Genomic DNA, 18,634 nt, shown 5'->3' on the forward strand with positions numbered 1-18,634 from the left:
TTGTACATACTGCCCCCATCATACCCACCACACTCCTTCTGCCACTCTGCATGTTGCAGAGTTCGCAGAGCCGCCAGCTGTATCACAGGAGCGCGCCCGCGAGCACTCCACATGATGCAAGGGGGCTCGCATAAAGTTGTGAAGTCCTTATGGGAGAGAGCCGAGACAGCCACCGAGGGATCCCCAAAAGAGCAGGTTTGGGGCCACTCTGTGCAAAATCAGCAGCACAGTGGAGGTAAGTGTAACATGTTTGTTATTTAAAAAAAAAAAATACCTTTAGTGATCCTTCAATGTTGGCTCCCATGAGACAGCCATCTTTAAACCTGGGGGACCCATGAACTTCAATTACCCGGATGCTCCATGAGTTATAAGTTCACCCCTGGCCCAGACTGGCTACCCAGCAGGGTTGCTCACTGCAATTGTAAGCCAAGAGTGTCAACTTTGTTGACTCTGATGTAAAGGGGGACTCTTGTGATTAACTCCATATGATTAGAAATGTTATTTAATCACAAAATATATGTATCGTAAAGTTAGGACAAATGGGATGTTGTCAGATTATATAAAGATATCAAATGGGACTAGACAGGGGTGTCCCCTATCCCCACTTCTGTACGCTATGATAATGGAACATCTTATGGAAGCTATAAGGGGAAATACGGATATCAAAGGGATAGAGGTTAAAGGTAAAGAATATAAGACGGCTGCATATGCAGATGATCTTTTATTATATATAACTAACCCTATAATTACAATACCAAATGTAATAAAAGAACTGGAAAGATTTGGGCAATTGAGCAACTTTAAAGTTAATTATGATAAATCTGAAGTAATGAACATCTCATTGGAAGGAATGCAAAAGATAATACTAAATGATTTCCCATTTAAATGGAAACAAGACGCGATTAAGTATCTTGGAATATATATTCCAAGTGACTTAAAACTTCTACAGGACATGAACTATAATAAAGCAATTTATAAGGTAAAAAAACTTTTAGGAAAATATGATAAAATCACTTATTCCTGGTTAGGGAAAATAAATATTCTAAAGATGGTGATACTACCAATTATGCTATATATTTTTCAAACGGTCCCTATTATACCATCAGGAAAGATTATGAAGGATTTAAGAAAAGCTGCAGAAAGTTTTATATGGTCGCATAAGGTTCCTAGAATAGGAAGAGAAGTATTAATAAGAACAAAAAAAAATGGAGGACTGGCAATGCCTGACTTCTCCAAATACCTCCAAGCAGCGTCAATAATGAGAATTATAGATTGGCAGCATAATGCAAAAAATAAACAATGGGTAAAGTTAGAAGAAGATATAATAGGGGCTAGAATAAAACATCAACCATGGATAAAATCTAATTTAAGACCAGAAGAAAAGGAGTTACCCATTTTTGTAAAAACAACATTAAAAATTTGGGATGATATAATAAAAAAAGGAAATTTCTCCTCAATGAGTGGCCCTATGACCCCATTATTTGCCAACCCCGAATTTAGACCAGCACTAAAAAGCAAAACATTTCTTAAATGGAATATGGAGGAGCATGAGCGAATAATACAAATCCTGATAGATGGGAGAATGCCAACGTTTCAGGAAATGGCACATGAATATAATAATAAATGGCTGCAATACTCTCAGTTGAAAGCATATATAGATCCATTAATGATAAGTATTAATAGACAATTAACTGTATTGGAGCAAATAGTATTAAATAAGGATAAAGCGAATAAAAAACTTTCTAAGATATACAATCTATTACTCCCCTATGGTGATATTAAAAAAATAGCAGCAGTGAAAAAATGGGAGGAGGAAATAGGGAATGTGTTGACAGAGAAGGAATGGGAAGGGATATATGGAAGAATACATAAACTATCGGTAGCAATCAAGGACCAAGAAAAAAACTATAAAGTTGCAATAAGATGGTATAGAAGCCCAGTAGTAATGAATAGAATAAATAAAAGGAACCCTGAAACCTGGTGGAGATGCAAAATAGAAAAGGGTACTTTAGAACACATATGGTATAGCTGTTACAAGTTAAGAGATTTTTGGGGTAAGATAACAGAAATATATCAGCGAGTGACAGGTACTAGGATAAACATAGATATAATGATAGTACTATTCTCTCTCACACCTAAGTCATTAACACAGAAAGAGATAGAGTTTTTGCACTGTATGACTACAGCTGCAAAAGTTGTAATAGCGCGAAAATGGAAAAAGGAAAATGCTCCATTAATAATAGAGTGGAAATGTGAAATGAGTGAAACACACTATATGGAAAAGCAAATAAGAGAAGAAGGATATGTGGAGAATCCGATTTCAAAGCATTGGAAAAAGTGGGAGGAGTTTTGCACCTCAGGGATCCTTAAGGAATATTTGTAAGTGAGGAAGTGAGGAGCGATGGGGTAGGGGGGAGGGATGAGGGCTGATTTATATATATATATATATATATATATATATATATATTTTTTTTTTTTTTTTTTTTTGAGAAATATGTAGTAGTTGATGGATGTTAGGTATGTTGATGGATGTTTTGTATGTTTTATAATTATAAAGAAATAATAAAGAAAGATTTGAAACAAAATATATGTATCGTGTATACTACATAAATACATACAAATTGCCTTGCAATGTACAGAGGTAATACATTTAATGTATTACTGATAAAAATAAATTGCTGTGCGCTGCTAACGTGTTCGTGTTTGGCTTGAAGAAAAGGTGGCAACCCTAATGCCCTCACCCTCCTGTCAGGCCCTGTACCAAGCCACATTCTTGTCTGAATAATGTGTCCGGGTTTCAGTCAACTTGATTCAAAACCCGAACTTTGTGGCGACCCTACTCATGGGATGTGTAGTTCCCCAACAGCTGGAGGCCTGTCGTTTGGAGATCCTGGTGAGCTACAAAGATAACACCACACCACAGGCTGCTAATCTGACAAAACACCTCTGATTTCATAATTCCACATGTAAACAATTCAACAGATTTCTAAATACTGTATTTCCCCATATAAGCTCAGTTTACTGTTAAAAATAAGTGATAAATGCAAAACTTCGGTGGGTGTAACAAGATGTCCTCTTGCCCCCTTCTCAGTGTATCCTTACTGGGGTGGTGTGCGGGGTGTAGCAAGATGGCGATGACAGAACGTCACTTCCGCAACAAATTCTGACGGGTCGCCTAATCTGATGAAACATCCCAACTGCTGAACCATGAACAACTATCTTCACAAACTTTATTGCTAGATAACAAAGCGGCCAATACAGCAAGCCTAAAAACACACATGCCTGGCTTTGGCAAAATGGGGGTCTGCCAGTACTCTAATGTTCTTGTGCACCAGAGAATGCCGGGAATTGTAGTCCAACTACGGCTACGGACGCGCAGCTGGACCGATTCCTGAAGGAAAATAGGGGCGGTGCCATAACAAGCTAACTCCATTTCCCATGATGCCTCTTGTTCATTGACTTCTCGCGATGTATGTAGCAGTCTTTTAAACGAGTCTATACATTAAAAACGTGCGTGTAAACACCTCTACACCCGCAATAGAACATTCGCTTCACCCGCCTAACACAGGACCTAAAGACTACAGAGAATTGAGGACGACCGTTTTCTGCGGCTGCGCAACCCCGGTCGCCGTGTGCGTTCAACCAATTGGAAGCGAGCGTTTGCTTCTGAGCGCACCAATAGGCAGGCGGAGAGCGATATTTAAATTGTTTGTTGGGTTGGTTCAGTAGACGGTGCCGGATTTCTAGTGATCGGAGGAGAGCGGAGTTTCTGGTCGGGTAGCAGTATACACAAGCCGGTTCTATCCAGGAAATATGGCTACCCGCCGGGCAGCGGTAAGTAGTGTGTGGGGGGTGTGCTCCGTGATCGGAGAGGCAGTTATGGCCTAATCGAAGATCTAGTCACCGCTGTGCGGCCTAGGCTGTTGGAGTTTGCAGGGTATGAGCCTTATAGGTCTGTGTATGGTGGGATCACCACCTATGTGAGCGATACCCATTCCTGAGCACAGGAACCTGGAGAAGGGGGAGGTAAGTGTGAGGACAAGGGGGAGGTAAGTGTGAGGACAAGGGGGAGGTAAGTGCTCCTGTACAGAGACCAATCATCACACTTTCCTGCCTTAAAGCGGAGGTCCACCCTAAAATGGACCTCCGCTCATCCGAATCCCCCCCCCCCCTCCGGCGCCACAATCGGCACCTTTCAGGGGGGAGGGGGGTGCAGTTACCTGGATAATCCAGGTAACTGCACCCACTTCCGGGATGGCTGTCTGCGGAAAGGGGCGTAGATTATGCCCCTTTCTGCAACTGCCCGCCCCTTTGCGCAAGTGCCCCGCTGCCTGCTGGGAAACCCACAGTTCCCAGAGGCAGCGGGGACCGTCCGGATTGTGCCGCGCGGCTCGCGCATGCGCAGTAGGGAACCGGGAAATGAAGCCGAAAGGCTCCATTTCCTGATTCCCATACCCAAGATGGTGGCGGCAGGACCCGACAGACGACCTAGCGATCGGCTTCGGGTGCCGACATCGCGGGCGCGCTGGACAGGTAAGTGTCACTATTTTAAAAGTCAGCAGCTGCAGTATTTGTAGCTGCTGGCTTTAAAAAAAAAAAACCGCGGAGTCCCGGTGGACTCCCGCTTTAATGGTGCTGATCAGGGGCTGCCAAGCTTAGCCAGTGATCATACAATGGCTTAAAGAGGGATTTCACTGGAAAAAATATTAAAAGCCAGCAGCTATAAATGCCTAGCTTCACCTTTCCTGGGGTTCAGCGATGTTGGCAGCTGAGACTGATTGATTTCTTGGTGGCTGCTACCGCTGTTCTAAGTGAGGGAATCGGGAAGTGAAGCGTTGTGGCTTCAGTTCCCTACTGCGCATGCGTGAGTCATGCAGCACAATAGGAATGGTCTGTACTGTCCTGTGTGTGTCCCAGCAGACAGTGTGCCGGGACAGGAAGAGGCATAGCCTCCCATGGGAGTCTATGCCCGGAAGTGGGTGCAAATACCTGTCTCAGACAGGTATCTGCAGCCCCCTCCCCCATGAAAGGGGCCAACTGACACCGGAAGGGGGGATGGTTCTGATGAGCAGAAGTTCCACTTTAGGACCTTTTCACACATGTGGACATTATGTCTGTATTTCATCCATCTGTTTGCGGATGAAATATGGACATGCATGCATTCCTATGGGATAGCGGGTGTCTGCGGATAAACATTTGCAGACACCTGATATCATCCACCTCCGATATTGTCTGATTCTGCAGACAGAGGAAAATCCTATTTTCTATCCGTCTGCAGATCGGATGAACACGGACAGATGGGCTGTGCTCATCCGATTTCTCCTCCCCCCCCCCCCCCCCCCCATAGAGGAGAGCAGAGATCTGACAAAAAAAACGCCCAAACTCCAATAAACTGCAGTTTGAGCTCCAGTGTGCATGAAGCCTTAAACATATCAGATCCCCTTTTGTGCCTTGCCAGGGAGAATAAGTTTGTAGTGTTGGGCTCCTTTCACATCAGTTGATGACTTCCACCTATCTTTTTTTTCACCCATTATTCTCTATGGAGTGGTGCTAAAAAAGATGCACCTGGATCCATTCCCTGTCTGGCAGGTTAGATGATAGTTTGTTTTTTCTGAGCACCCCAGAGAACAGCAGGCTGTGTCCACTCTTATAGAGCAGACAGGGACTTTGTTGTCCACCTGCTCAGCAGGGGTCAGCGGTGAGATCTGAGCCGGCAGATCCACTCTTGGTGGGATTCTGCTCTGTCTAAAGGGGACTTTATTTTATATTGAATGTCCTTCAGCCTCCTTAGCTTTGGTTTTGGCCACATCTGGAGCATGCAGTCCAGTTTGTCGCTGAGAAGTCCTGAGTTTTGAAAAGTGGTAACATTAGTTTTCTTGCATTAATGGTTGATTAATGCTAGCCTGGCTTGCTATTGCATGCTATTACACGGTGTAATCTGCAAGGACACACAAATCCTTTTCTATTCTGTTCTCCCCAGCCAGTACTGTAACTTGTGTTCATATCTTTAGCTCTGATGTTGATGTAACTTACAAACTTTTCCAGATTCCACGTGAAGTAGACAATGCTGTTGGGGCAATGAGATCAAAAGCCCAGCTGAACAGTAGAAGAGCTGCTCTAGGAGAAATTAGTAACAAGGTGACAGTGCGAGGTGTAAAGCAGCCTGCCAAGGTACACGATGCACAAAATTGGATCCAGACCTAAAATGAAATGTTTGTAAATTGCTCTTGATTACTAGTGTCTTGTTTACAGAATGCAAATGCTACATCAAAGACTACAAAGCCTGTTACTACCAAAGTATCAAATGTGAGTGTGAAGCCAAAGGCTGTACCTGTGACAGTGATTGAGGCCCCCGCACAAGTAAAAGTAAGTTGGACTAAAGTTCCTCACACAATTGCTGCCAGTAATGGAGTTCCATGCAACTTGACTTTGTCATGCCTTGAGTCCTTGCCTTTTAAATCTAATAGGTTGTCATTGTAATCTTGTGTACTAACTTGTGCTCCTTTTTTTTTTTATAAAGGAAACATCTCCAGTTCCTATGGATGTGTCAATGAAGGAAGAAGAGGAACTATGTCAAGCTTTCTCAGAGGTCCTAAACAATGTGGAGGACATTGATGCTGAAGATGGTGGTAATCCACAGCTCTGCAGCGAGTATGTTGTGGATATCTACAACTACTTGAGAGAGCTGGAGGTAAAAATATTTCTAATGAAATTAATCCTTTGCATTAAGGTAGTTGGGGCACGCCTTGTATGTAGGAAATGCATACAGGTGATTGGAGTGGCCTACTATATGTAGTGCAAGAGATTTAACATCTTATGCTAGCCATACATGAGTTTTTTTTTTTTTTTTTTTTTTTTTTTTTTGGGCCTCTTAGTGTGGAGTCAGATGGAACTTGAGCCATGGTTGGCACCACATGACTTGACAAGTAAACTTGAAAGTGTGGGTGTTTAAGAATTTTATATTTGCCTAGGTGGATACTGCATCCGTCCCCACAGGCTCTAAGTCTGAGAACCAAGCAATCAAACTCTGCTGATCGCTTGGTGCTCAGGGCTCCCTGAGCAGAAAGATGACTGTCATGCACTATGGTCTCTGCAATAAATAAAGGAAAGCACTTGAATTACTCAAATCTAATTCAAATTGGAGAATTCCGTCAATATGAAGGGTTTCCTTCCCAGGAGCACAAACGTATTATAGAAGCAAGCAATGAGGGAGGATGCGAGACTATAGTGGATTTGTGAATGCTCACATCGGGACAAGAAAGCTCAAGAATATAATAAATGAGAAAATTGTAATTTTATTAGAAAATGTATGCAAACATCTTGCATAGTAAAAAGACTCCACAGGTGAATCTTTTATTTTTTTTTTTTTTTTTCCTACAGCCAGATATTTCACCTGTGTATATTTGGTATTGTCTTAGAAAGGACCCCACGGGTTTCGATGGGCGATTCACCTGTGGAGTCTTAAAGTTTAAGATGTTTGCATGAATTTTCTAATTAAAGCTTACTATTATATTCTTGAGCATTCGTGAGTCCACTAAGGTCTCGCATCCTCCCTCATTATTTGCCACTATGGTCTCTGCCCCTCCAGTGCTCACTGTGGAGGGGCAGAAGCAACTGGCTTGCTGGGTGCCAGTCCAGGCATGTGGGCAGATCCTGTCCATATGGTCACAATCTTTCCTCAGCCTGGACTAGCGGACTTCAGCCTGATGTCTGCCAAAATGGGTTACAGGAGTGCAGAAACAACTGCACTCCTGTGATGATTTAGTACAGCCAAATGAACTTTGGCTATAATTCTTAAAATTTTCCAGCTGTAGACAAGGTGCTGTGGCCTTCCCACTTTAAGGGGTACACCCCCTCTGGCCCATACAGTGATTGGGCTCGGCACACGTTTATCAGCTGTGGACAATCTGAGTATACGCAGAATTGTGTGAACAGTGACCTAACTGTTCCTGCATAATGGGGAGAAACAAACAGTTAAAAGCGGAACGCGTTACAGTGAGCATAGTTAACCCCTTCCCAACCAGTGTCATTAGTAGAGGTGTGCAGTATTGGCACTAATGTCACTATTGCTTTTGTTGCACCTCCCAGCTAGCACCAGATTGTCTTGCTATTACAGTAATGTCATGACTGTAAAATTTATGTGTATATAAGCTATAGTTTGTAGATGCTGTAACTCTTGCCCAAACAATATACTTGTTGAAAAATTTCTTGGACATACAGCAGAATACAATTTGGCCTAAAAATTTCATTTTCCCAAGTGTTCTTCCAGGACAGCCCTTGAGAGATGGAGCTCCTCCCATCGACACAGGAAACACATTGCCACAGTTCAAAAGGCGGTCCCTCAGGTCCCTGGTCAGTCATTTGTGTTTCCTCCGTCGGAGGAACATGTTGCCAGGAACCTGGAGGCCCCTCTCAGGGGCTGCCTGTGAACCTGCAAGCCTAAGGGACCGGGTCCTGGTTTATGGCTGCAGTTTGGGTCCATACCTTTTTTTCTTTGGCTCGGGTACCGTCCAGCTGAACCGGAGCAGACCCGTTACCCTCCTCCTTCCAGTGCCGAGGTGGCCAGGGGCAGAATGACGCCGGTTTCCCCCAGGAGTGGTGAGTGGAACCTTCCATCTTCCCTCCTCGTTGCAGGGGGTCGGAGACGCCGAGCGTTCACTTCCGGCGGAACCGCGTCATCACTGCGTGCCGAGACTTCCGGTTCCGGGTCTCTAAGGGTACAAGGAGGAGAGGGAGAGCCAGCGCTGTGCCTGTAAAGCCCGACCAGCGTCCAGCTATACCGGATTAGCGGCGGGATTCGGAGCGTCAGAGGGGGACCATGGAGGCTATTCCCCAGGATACTCCGGCGGAGACAGGCACCAGCCAAACCCAGGTAGGCTGCTGGGCATGCTATTACTCTGGTGGAGTGGTGGTGTTTGTAGGCTGGGCCCTGTAGTACCCCACGGTGGCGGTTTACTCACAGTGAGGTTGTTTGTTAGTGGTGATTCTAAGAGGGACATGGTTCTGACGCTAAGAAATCCTTTGTCTTCTTATTTTCAGGCTAAAGAGATGCCAAGGGAAGACAAGACAGGCCGCAAAAAGTGTCCTAATTGTGGGAATAGGTTGTCCTCTGGCTCTAACAAAGCCCTATGCAAGCAATGCATTGCAAGCTTGCTTAAATCTGAGGCAGATTCCCCTTTAGCAAAGTTTTTGGGCTCCTTTAAAGAGGAAATGGCGTCGACCTTTAAGTCCCTCCGGGAGTTAATCACTGACGTGGGATCAGCTGCAGCTGCCTCCACGAGTAAAACAACTATAATCTCATCCTCACCATGCCTTACAACACCCAGCTCAGGGGAGCCCCGTATGGTCAGGGAGCCTAGCCCCACGTTGATTAGCCCCGAATCCTCTGACACTGACTCGGGTCAGGAAGAGGATCAAGCAGCATCTAAAGCCTCAAAATATAGATTATCTCTCGAGGAAGTAGATGAGCTAATGGGGGCTATCTATGATACGCTGGAAATTGAGGAGGAAGAAACTCAGTTATCCAGACATGATCAAATGTATGAGGCTCTGGGGAAAAAGAAAGCAAGGGTTTTTCCTATACATAAGGTGCTTTCTGACCTTGTCCTTAAGGAGTGGTCTGAACCAGACAAGAAGGTTTTCTTTCCTAAATCCCTTAAGAGAAGGTTCCCTTTTGATGAGAGCCCAGAGGCGGTCTGGAATAAAAATCCAAAACTAGACGCCCCTCTGTCCAAAATCTCAAAGCAGGCTGATCTGGCCTTTGAGGATATGGGCCACCTGAAAGATCCCATGGACAGGAGAACAGACATTGTCTTAAAGAGGGCCTGGGATGCCTCTATGGCAGGCTTAAAACCAGCTCTAGCCACTTCCTGTGTAGCTAGAAACCTGGAGTTCTGGTTATCGCAACTACAAGAACACTTAAAGGCAGGCACTCCTAGGGGGGAGCTTTTGAAATCTTTCCCTATGCTTTTTAAGGCCACCAGTTTCATCTCTGACGCCTCCACGGACTCCGTTAAATTTACGGCTAAATCTGCAGCACTTTCAGTGGCAGCAAGGAGGTCAGTATGGATGAAAACCTGGGGGGGAGACACGGCGTCTAAAACCCGCCTGTGCAGCGTCCCTTTTACAGGAGACTTAGTCTTCGGGCCTGAATTAGACTCCGCCTTAGAAAGGACGGCGGACAAAAAGAAAACCTTTCCTGCAAAAAAGAAAAATTTTCAAAGAAAAATTTTCAAAGAAAAATTTTTCGTCCCTTTAAGGAACCCTCTAAATCAGAGAAGAGTTCAACCCCCAAAAAACATTGGTCGGGACATAAAGGGAAAGGAAAAGGGGGCATACTGTTTAGCCGCCCCAATCAGGATCCCAAACCCCAGTGACGTCAGGGTTCCTGTGGGAGGAAGATTAAGCAAATTTCTTCCTCAATGGGAAGAGACAACCTCGAACGAGTTTGTCTTAAACATAATAAAAAGGGGTCATGCGCTGGAATTTCACAGCAACCCTCCTTCCAAGTTTCTGGTGACAAAGCTTCCAAGTCACTCAGAAAAGGCCAGGGCCTTACCTTTACTAATAGGGGAAATGGTAGATCAAGAAGTATTGACACCAGTCCCTATTCAGGAACAAGGGGACGGTTTTTACTCGCACATCTTTGTGGTAAGAAAACCGTCAGGGAGATTCAGACTAATTATGAACCTCCGTCCACTGAATCGCTCCATCCGTTACAAGAGATTTCGGATGGAGTCCATTTATTCCATAAAGAATCTCCTGCAGAAAGAGACATTTATGGCAACCCTGGACCTAAGGGATGCTTATCTGCACATTCCAATAAGGGAGGAATGCCAGAAATTCCTTCGGATGGCAGTGCAGATAGACACAAAGGTTTACCACTTTCAGTGCAGAGCACTTCCCTTCGGTCTATCATCCTCTCCGAGAATCTTTACCAAGGTTCTCGGAGAGGCTTTAGTTCCTCTGAGGCTTCAATCAGTCTCAATTATCCCCTACCTAGACGATCTGCTCCTAACAGCCCACTCAGAGAGTCGTCTTTCTCAGGACCTAGAATTGACTCAACTCGGTCTGAGTCGATTAGGGTGGATTGTCAGTCAGGAGAAATCCAAGACAACCCCAACACAGGAGATCCTGTATCTGGGGTACTGGATCAAGTCTGTAGATCAGAAAATTATACTGCCGGAAGAAAAGATTTTGAATCTGTGGCAGAGAATATCTTTTCTTCAATGCAGCCCCAAGTGTACGGTGAGGGAAGTAATGTCGGTCTTAGGTCTTATGACGGCAGCCATTCCAGCCGTACAATGGGCCAGGTTCCATCAAAGAGAACTTCAGGGTTTTCTGTTAGAACAATTAAAAGGCAGAGATCTGGAGGAGGAGGTATCGATCCCCTCAAGGGTAAAACGCTCCCTCTGGTGGTGGAAGGACAGGGAGAACCTAAACAAAGGGGTTCATTGGGTCCTTCCTATCACTTCAACACTAACAACGGATGCGAGCAGTTGGGGCTGGGGAGCCCACCTAGGTTCAAGCTGGGTCCAGGACAAGTGGACCCCGGAGGAGAAATGTTTCTCTTCCAATTGGAAAGAACTAACAGCAATCCTGAGAGCTGTTCTAGCTTTCCACCCCGCAATACAGGGTCACCATCTACAAGTCCGTTCAGACAATACGACGGCTGTAGCATACATAAACAAACAAGGAGGAACCAGAAGTCCTCGTTTGATGTTGGTAGCCAGACGCATTCTCCAGTGGGCAGAAGCCAATCTGGAATCCATTTCTGCAGTTCACCTGAAAGGGGAGCTGAACAACAAGGCGGACTTCTTGAGTCGACAGAGGATTTCGAACCAAGAATGGTCCTTACACCCAGAGGCATTCAATCTCATAACAGCTCACTGGGGAGAACCAGAGGTAGACCTTTTTGCGAGCAAGAAAAATGCAAAGGTTCCCAATTTTTTCTCGCTAAACCCAGGAGATCAACCCCTGGCGGTAGATGCCTTGCAAACTCCATGGACTTTCAGTCTGGCGTATGCATTTCCCCCTCTTCATCTCATTCCGAGGGTCCTAGCAAGATTCCTCAAGGAAAAAACCTGTTTGATTCTAGTAGCACCTTTTTGGCCCAGGAGACCGTGGTTCACAACGTTGCTACAATTGACAGACTGTCCGCCTCTAAGACTTCCCTACAGACAGGACCTCCTGTCGCAGGGACCTCTTTACCATCCGCAGGTCGCCACACTGAAGCTGTCAGCGTGGTTACTGAGGAGGAAATCTTAAGGAGTAAGGGCCTGTCAGACGAGGTAATTGCGACCTTACTACAGAGTCGCAAACCAGTCACGAGAGCTATTTACAAAAAAGTCTGGAAAAAATTCAATAGCTGGCTGAATGGCCGGGACATAAATACGGCTAATATTCTACAGTTTTTACAGGAAGGTGTAAACAAGGGTTTAACCCTAAGTACTATTAAAGTACAGATAGCTGCCTTAAGTGTATACCTAGATGAACGCTTACAGGAAAATCCTTTTGTCGCTAGATTCTGTAAGGCAGTCGCTAGACGCAAGCCAGTCAGAATCACAAAAGTCCCATCCTGGGATTTAGCAGTTGTGCTAAAAGCTTTCTTGGGGTCACCCTTTGAGCCTATCTCAGAGGCCTCCCTAAGGCTTATTACCTTTAAGACAGTTCTCCTGGTGGCAATCACTTCAGCCCGTAGGGTCAGTGAAATCCAAGCACTTTCCATCAGGGAACCATTCCTACAGATCCTAGAAGACAGAGTCATTCTAAAGACAGACCCTGGGTTCTTACCAAAGGTAGCATCTAGCTTCCATAGGTCCCAAGATATTGTCCTCCCTTCATTTTGTCAAAATGCAGCAAATGAGAAAGAGGAACGTTTTCATTTATTGGATGTGAGGAGGTGTATTCTAGAATATCTTAAAATAACAAATCCATTCAGAATCTCAGACTCCCTTTTTGTCCTTTTTTCCGGACAGCGTAGGGGACAGAAAGCTTCAAAAGTAACCATAGCTAGATGGATTAGGCTAGCTATAGCAGAGGGGTATAAGGCCTTGAATAGAGATCCTCCTGAGGGTGTTAAAGCTCACTCAACAAGAGCGTTGTCTGCATCCTGGGCAGAAAGAGCTGGTGCCACCCCGGAGCAGGTATGTAAAGCAGCCACATGGTCAAGCTTTTCCACCTTTACAAGGCATTACCGACTGGACTTAATGTCTAGTCAGGATCAGGCCTTTGGGAGGAAAGTCCTCCAGGCCGTGGTCCCCCCCTAATCTGGTAAGTACTTGGGGATCCTCTCAAGGGCTGTCCTGGAAGAACACTTGGGAAAACTGGAGTTAGTACTTACCGGTAACTCCTTTTCCGGTGGTCTTCCAGGACAGCACGATCCCACCCTTTATTTGATTGTAGTGATGTACTAATGTTATTACCTGTTATGGTTTATATGTTTTTCAGTTCCATCCTTCGGTTCTTGGTGAATGACTGACCAGGGACCTGAGGGACCGCCTTTTGAACTGTGGCAATGTGTTTCCTGTGTCGATGGGAGGAGCTCCATCTCTCAAGGGCTGTCCTGGAAGACCACCGGAAAAGGAGTTACCGGTAAGTACTAACTCCAGTTTTTTATATTTATCTTTTTTGTTTCTTTCTATAGTTAAAAAAAAAAAAAAAAAAATCCGGTAGTCATCTAATGCCACCAAAGCTTTGTGTGAAATGATTTCATTTGTTTAGTGTTGTACAACCACACTGTGCAGTTATAGGACAGGGTTCTGCACATGGTTTTGAAACTGGAGTTGTTGACTGAACTCTCAAATGCAGTTGGCTTTTGTATTCAGGCAGCTGTGAAAATACATTAACCAGAAGTTCATCGTCAATTTTTTTAGCTTGAAGTTAAAATTTGACAAGGGCACATGTCAACTGGTTTTATGGCCCGTTCAAGATTTTAATTTTAGATTTTGGTCTAGGACGGCTACAAATGTAAAAAAATTAAATATATTCATTTTGAGACTGTGCTTGCTGTAACAGCTTTGCCTGGCCAGCTGGGGATGAGGTGAGGGTGGTGGCTTGCATCATTCTCTTGCAGCAGTGTAAAAGATCACTCTCTATTCACCACAGATCAAGCAGTCCATAAAACAAAGATATCTGGAAGGAATGGAGGTCAATGAACGCATGAGAGCAATCCTGGTTGACTGGCTGATCCAGGTTAACTCCAGGTTCCAGTTTCTTCAGGAAACTCTATACATGGGCATTGCTATCATGGATCGGTTTCTTCAAGTAAGTTGCTAGCTACCTTGAATTGGGGGGGGGGGGGGGGAGATGGGGCTGTGGCTTAACCAGCAAGGAATATGCAGGCTGACATCGCTAAATTGTCTTCAATATTTGTTGCTCAAAGCATTCAGTAAATTGTCTACTTTTTTAATTTGGTTGCCCCAAGTACTGAAGCCAGAGATTACTGGTGCTTCCAGGTCTGTCATGGCAGCCTCCATACACAGTACAAGCCGCCTTCAATTATATAGAATTAATTTTTTTCCTCTACCTATCTCTCCCGCCCCCCCCCCCCCCCCTCCCCCAGGTTCAGCCTATTTCACGTGGCAAACTTCAGCTGGTTGGTGTGACTTCACTCTTGGTGGCTTCAAAATATGAAGAGATGTATAGTCCAGAAGTTGCAGACTTTGCTTATATCACAGACAATGCCTACACAACAACCCAGATTAGAGAGATGGAGATGATTATCCTTCGTGAGCTCAACTTTGACTTGGGACGACCACTTCCCCTTCACTTCCTTCGACGCGCATCAAAGGCATGCAGTGTAAGTTTGCAAAAAAGCCCAGTAGATGTCTTAGGAATGTAACCTAGAATGGCCTATCCAGATGTGAATGATTTCCCAGAATTATAGTAATGGTGCTTTTGAGTACTTAAAAATACTTTTTTACTTCACTTGGACAGATGAGAAGGCTGAACTTGGGTAGAAGACCAAACACTGAATTAATGCTCAATGTATGAGGGGGGGCCCCCTCAATTTTCTGACATGTAGGCACTGCTGTGTTGCATGTTTTATAGAGCCTGCCTTCTGAGCTAGAGTGCTAAGGAGTTTCAGGTAGTAGTCTACCCTGGGATATCTTCCTTGGGCATTGTAAATAAAATGTCAGGATAGATGGACAACACTTGCAAAATAAGGGGCTTTATTGATCCAGTACCACTGTTGTGACAATGGATTTCTCAAATTTGGCCCTCTTCAGTACTGCATTTACAGTAAAATCTTCCTGCCTTGACTGCAGTTGGTCTTTTTAGAAGGTTAAAGGTTTATTCATTTTAAATGACAAACATATATATTGTATCTTCCTCCTCTGTGCAAGAGTTGGGGGGGGGGGGGGGGGGGACTGGGCAATCCTCTTCTGGGGTCCTGCTGCAGCATCCATTGACAGCAGGAGTTGTCGCTGGCTTTGACAGCAGTGGGAGCCAATGCTCCTATTAATCCAGTCAATGAGGACCTGAGACAGTGGCTGGAGCTGCTTGTCCCCATCACTAGACTAGCTGCTTCAGGGTGTGTGTGTGTGTGGGGGGGGGGGGGGGGGGTGTTTGTGTCCCACTTATTGTGCCGACCACAGTAATCGGGGCTGCTGATTACTACTGTGGTCATTGCGTCCCTCTGTAGTCCTGCAGTCTCGTCTCTCCCTGCTTGTTGGTTTATCTAGCTCTTCACCATTATAGCTGAGAAATCCTGTAATCACCTTCTTCAGGAAGATATAAAACCCCTCTCACACTAGGGTGGTTTTTCAGGTGCTTTAGCACTAGGAATAGCCTCTGCAAAGCACCTGAAAACTGCTTCCCATTCATTGTGGTGTCTATTCACACTGGGGCAGTTAAAGATGCCGCACTTATCTTCCTGTAAAGTTACAAGGCTTTCTCTGACTTTACAAGCACTTGAAATCACTGATTTGGTCCATCTGCTATCCAGAGCAGTGCTTCTTGGCATTGACTTTGGAGGCCAGACCCAACTAGGCAGTTGATGCTATTCTAGAATGTGACATTCAGGCATTGGACACTTGACTTGTGACGTAGCTTTACATATTTTGCAGATGTAGGTGGCATTGTAATTCTGAATCCTTTTACAATGTGTTCATAGATGATATAATCACAACTTTCCTGTCAGTTTTACTGCATCCAGTGCAGTCATCTGTTGTGGCATTTTACCAGACAAAGCTGGGCAAATTTTTAACGATGTAAATGTGCAATAAATTAAATGATTCGTGTAGTTTGTCTGCAAGATGTCATGCCCCCCAACTTGTTAGATTTGGTGTCTTGTAGCTTTCAAAAGTTAGCTGGAATTGCTTCTAATACACTTTTTTTTTTTATTTATTTTTTTTTTTTTTTATTATATATGCAGGCTGATGCAGAGCAGCACACACTAGCAAAGTATCTAATGGAGCTTACCCTTGTTGACTATGAAATGGTTCATTTTCACCCTTCTGAGATTGCTGCAGCTGCACTTTGCTTGGCACAAAAGGTCCTTGGAGTTGGCAGCTGGGTAAGAAACAGAATCAAATTGCTGGCATTGCCTCTATAAATGCATGGTGGCTGCTTTTTAGCCACTTAGACTGTAAGCTTTTCCCTCTTAAACGCTTCAGCCCCAGATTTTACCTCCCTTCCTGACAGCACACTGCGTTGTTTTTAACTGACAATTGTGACATGGCTCCCAATTGCTTTCTTTTGGTATTTGATCACCCCTGTGGTTGTTTATAGTGCAAAAAAAATTAAAACCAGAGCAACAATTTTGAAAACATTTACATATTGCTATAATATCCCCCCCCAAAAAATATAAACTTTTTTTTTTTTTTTTTTTAGTAAAATACATAAAAATTTTGGTTTGCCCAAGTGTTTACAAAATGGGATAGTTTTATAGCATCTTTATAACACTTTCCCCCCCCCCCATGTTTGTTCTGATCACACAGAGCAGAGATTAGTGACACTGTCACTACGCAGAACAGGGAGATGCTTGTATGTTGACATCTCCCCTTGAGACGATTGCAGGTATCACCGTGGCGATGGTCCAGGACCCGTGATCCGACTCCTGGAGGTGCCAATGGCACACATGCACTGGCATGGTGACAAATTTAAAGGGATGTTGCCTGTCCATGCCACTCTGCCAATGTACATCAGCATGCGCCAGTCGGGAAGTGATTAAAGTGACACTAAAGGTGCCTTTGTTTAAGTCCTACTTGCCTCCACTGTGCAGCTCGTCTTGCACAGTGGCCCCAAACATCCTCTTCTGGGGTCCCTTGGTGGCTCTCTGCTCCTCCCTGCATTCCATAACCCCCTGTGAGAAGCGCTCTCCCAGGGGCTTACCTTGTGGGAAATGCATAGTATGCATTTAGGTGAGAACTTGCCTTTTACAACCCTTTTTATTTTGCGCAGGTGACAGTGCTGCAGTTGTGACACTGTACCCAAACTGACTTTTCCCTCAAATATAGCTTTCTTTTGGTATTTGATCACCTCTGCAGTTTTATTTTGCACTAAAAAAAAAGTGACAACTTTAAAACTATTTTTGCTATAATATTCATAAAATTTCTTCATTAGCTTAGGCTGATATTGTAATGTTTCCCAAAAAATATGAATATATAGATTGCTTTGCACAAAGTTATAGCATCTAAAAAACCACTGACAGCAATCGGTGCTATAATAATGTGCTGATTACTGTATAAATGTCACTGGCAGGGAAAAGGTTAACAGTAAGGGGTTTTTCTAGGGGATAGAAGGGGATTGACTGGAGGAGTGCTGTTTCCTAATCAATAGGAGCAGCAGATCTCTCTCCTCCCATCAGAATGGTCTTTACACACATACCTGTTCTGGCTCTCGTGCCTATGATTGCAGGTGGCCACATGCACTGGGGCTCCTTGCTGTGCAGCTGACGCATGCCCCTGCTATCGACCTTAAGGCTGGGTTCACACTGCTGCTGGGGGAGATCCGGATGTGATTCGCACCACAAATCACATCCGATCTCCGTAGCGATGCGAGTACAGCCATACAGATAGTATGGCTGAATTCGCATCGCTCCCGCAGCAAACTCGCACGGGACCCTTTTTTTGGTCCGCAACAGAATCGGATCGCATGGGGTTCACACCATGCGATCCGATTCCTGTGCGAGTCGGCAGATCGCACTGCGATATGCGGACGGATCTGGGGGTGTCATTAACATATCATTGACACTCCCAGCCGTCCGCATAGGGTAGTGTGAACTGCCGGGCGGGAGTAATGCGATGCGGGAAAACGCCGCGGATTCGCGGCGTTCCCGCATCGCAGCGGTGTGAACCCGGCCTAAAGGTGCTGACACATACTGCAGAAGGATCCTGCAAAATTACTGTAGGTGTAACAGCAGCTGGTTGGCAGGGGGGGGGGGGGGGGAATGCATCTGTTTAAAACTTAGTGAGTTGCCTGACGCTGCTGCATTAAAGCAGAGCTCCAGGATTTTCAAAATCCCTCATTAGTACCCACATACAAAACACTGAACTTTAGTTTTAGAATTTTTAGGAAGTCTGCTTTCTAATTCAAAAATGCATCATGTCTTCTGCCAGGGAGGACCCCCCCCCCCAAGTTCTGCTGTAACATGGCATTGTCGGCTGTGTCCAAGTCTTGCAATACTGGA

The 18,634-nt window shown here is 44.8% G+C and overlaps 1 protein-coding gene across 1 annotated transcript; it reads left to right on the top strand.

Moving 5' to 3' along the window:
* Positions 1–3,481: 3,481 nt before the first annotated feature.
* Positions 3,482–16,519, top strand: CCNB2 (cyclin B2; the record flags this gene model as incomplete). The annotated part of the gene is given in 7 exon segments (XM_077473509.1): positions 3,482–3,834; positions 6,046–6,171; positions 6,253–6,366; positions 6,521–6,691; positions 14,107–14,265; positions 14,564–14,800; positions 16,379–16,519. Coding segments are annotated over 7 exon segments (969 nt in total), but the record flags the coding sequence as incomplete, so codon positions are not given.
* Between the last annotated feature and the right edge of the window lie 2,115 nt (positions 16,520–18,634).

This window comes from Lithobates pipiens, unplaced genomic scaffold, assembly GCF_037356315.1.
Source record: "Lithobates pipiens isolate NorthernLeopardFrog02 unplaced genomic scaffold, aLitPip1_a1.2 Scaffold_8, whole genome shotgun sequence".
In the NCBI taxonomy this organism is placed as follows: Eukaryota; Metazoa; Chordata; class Amphibia; order Anura; family Ranidae; genus Lithobates; species Lithobates pipiens.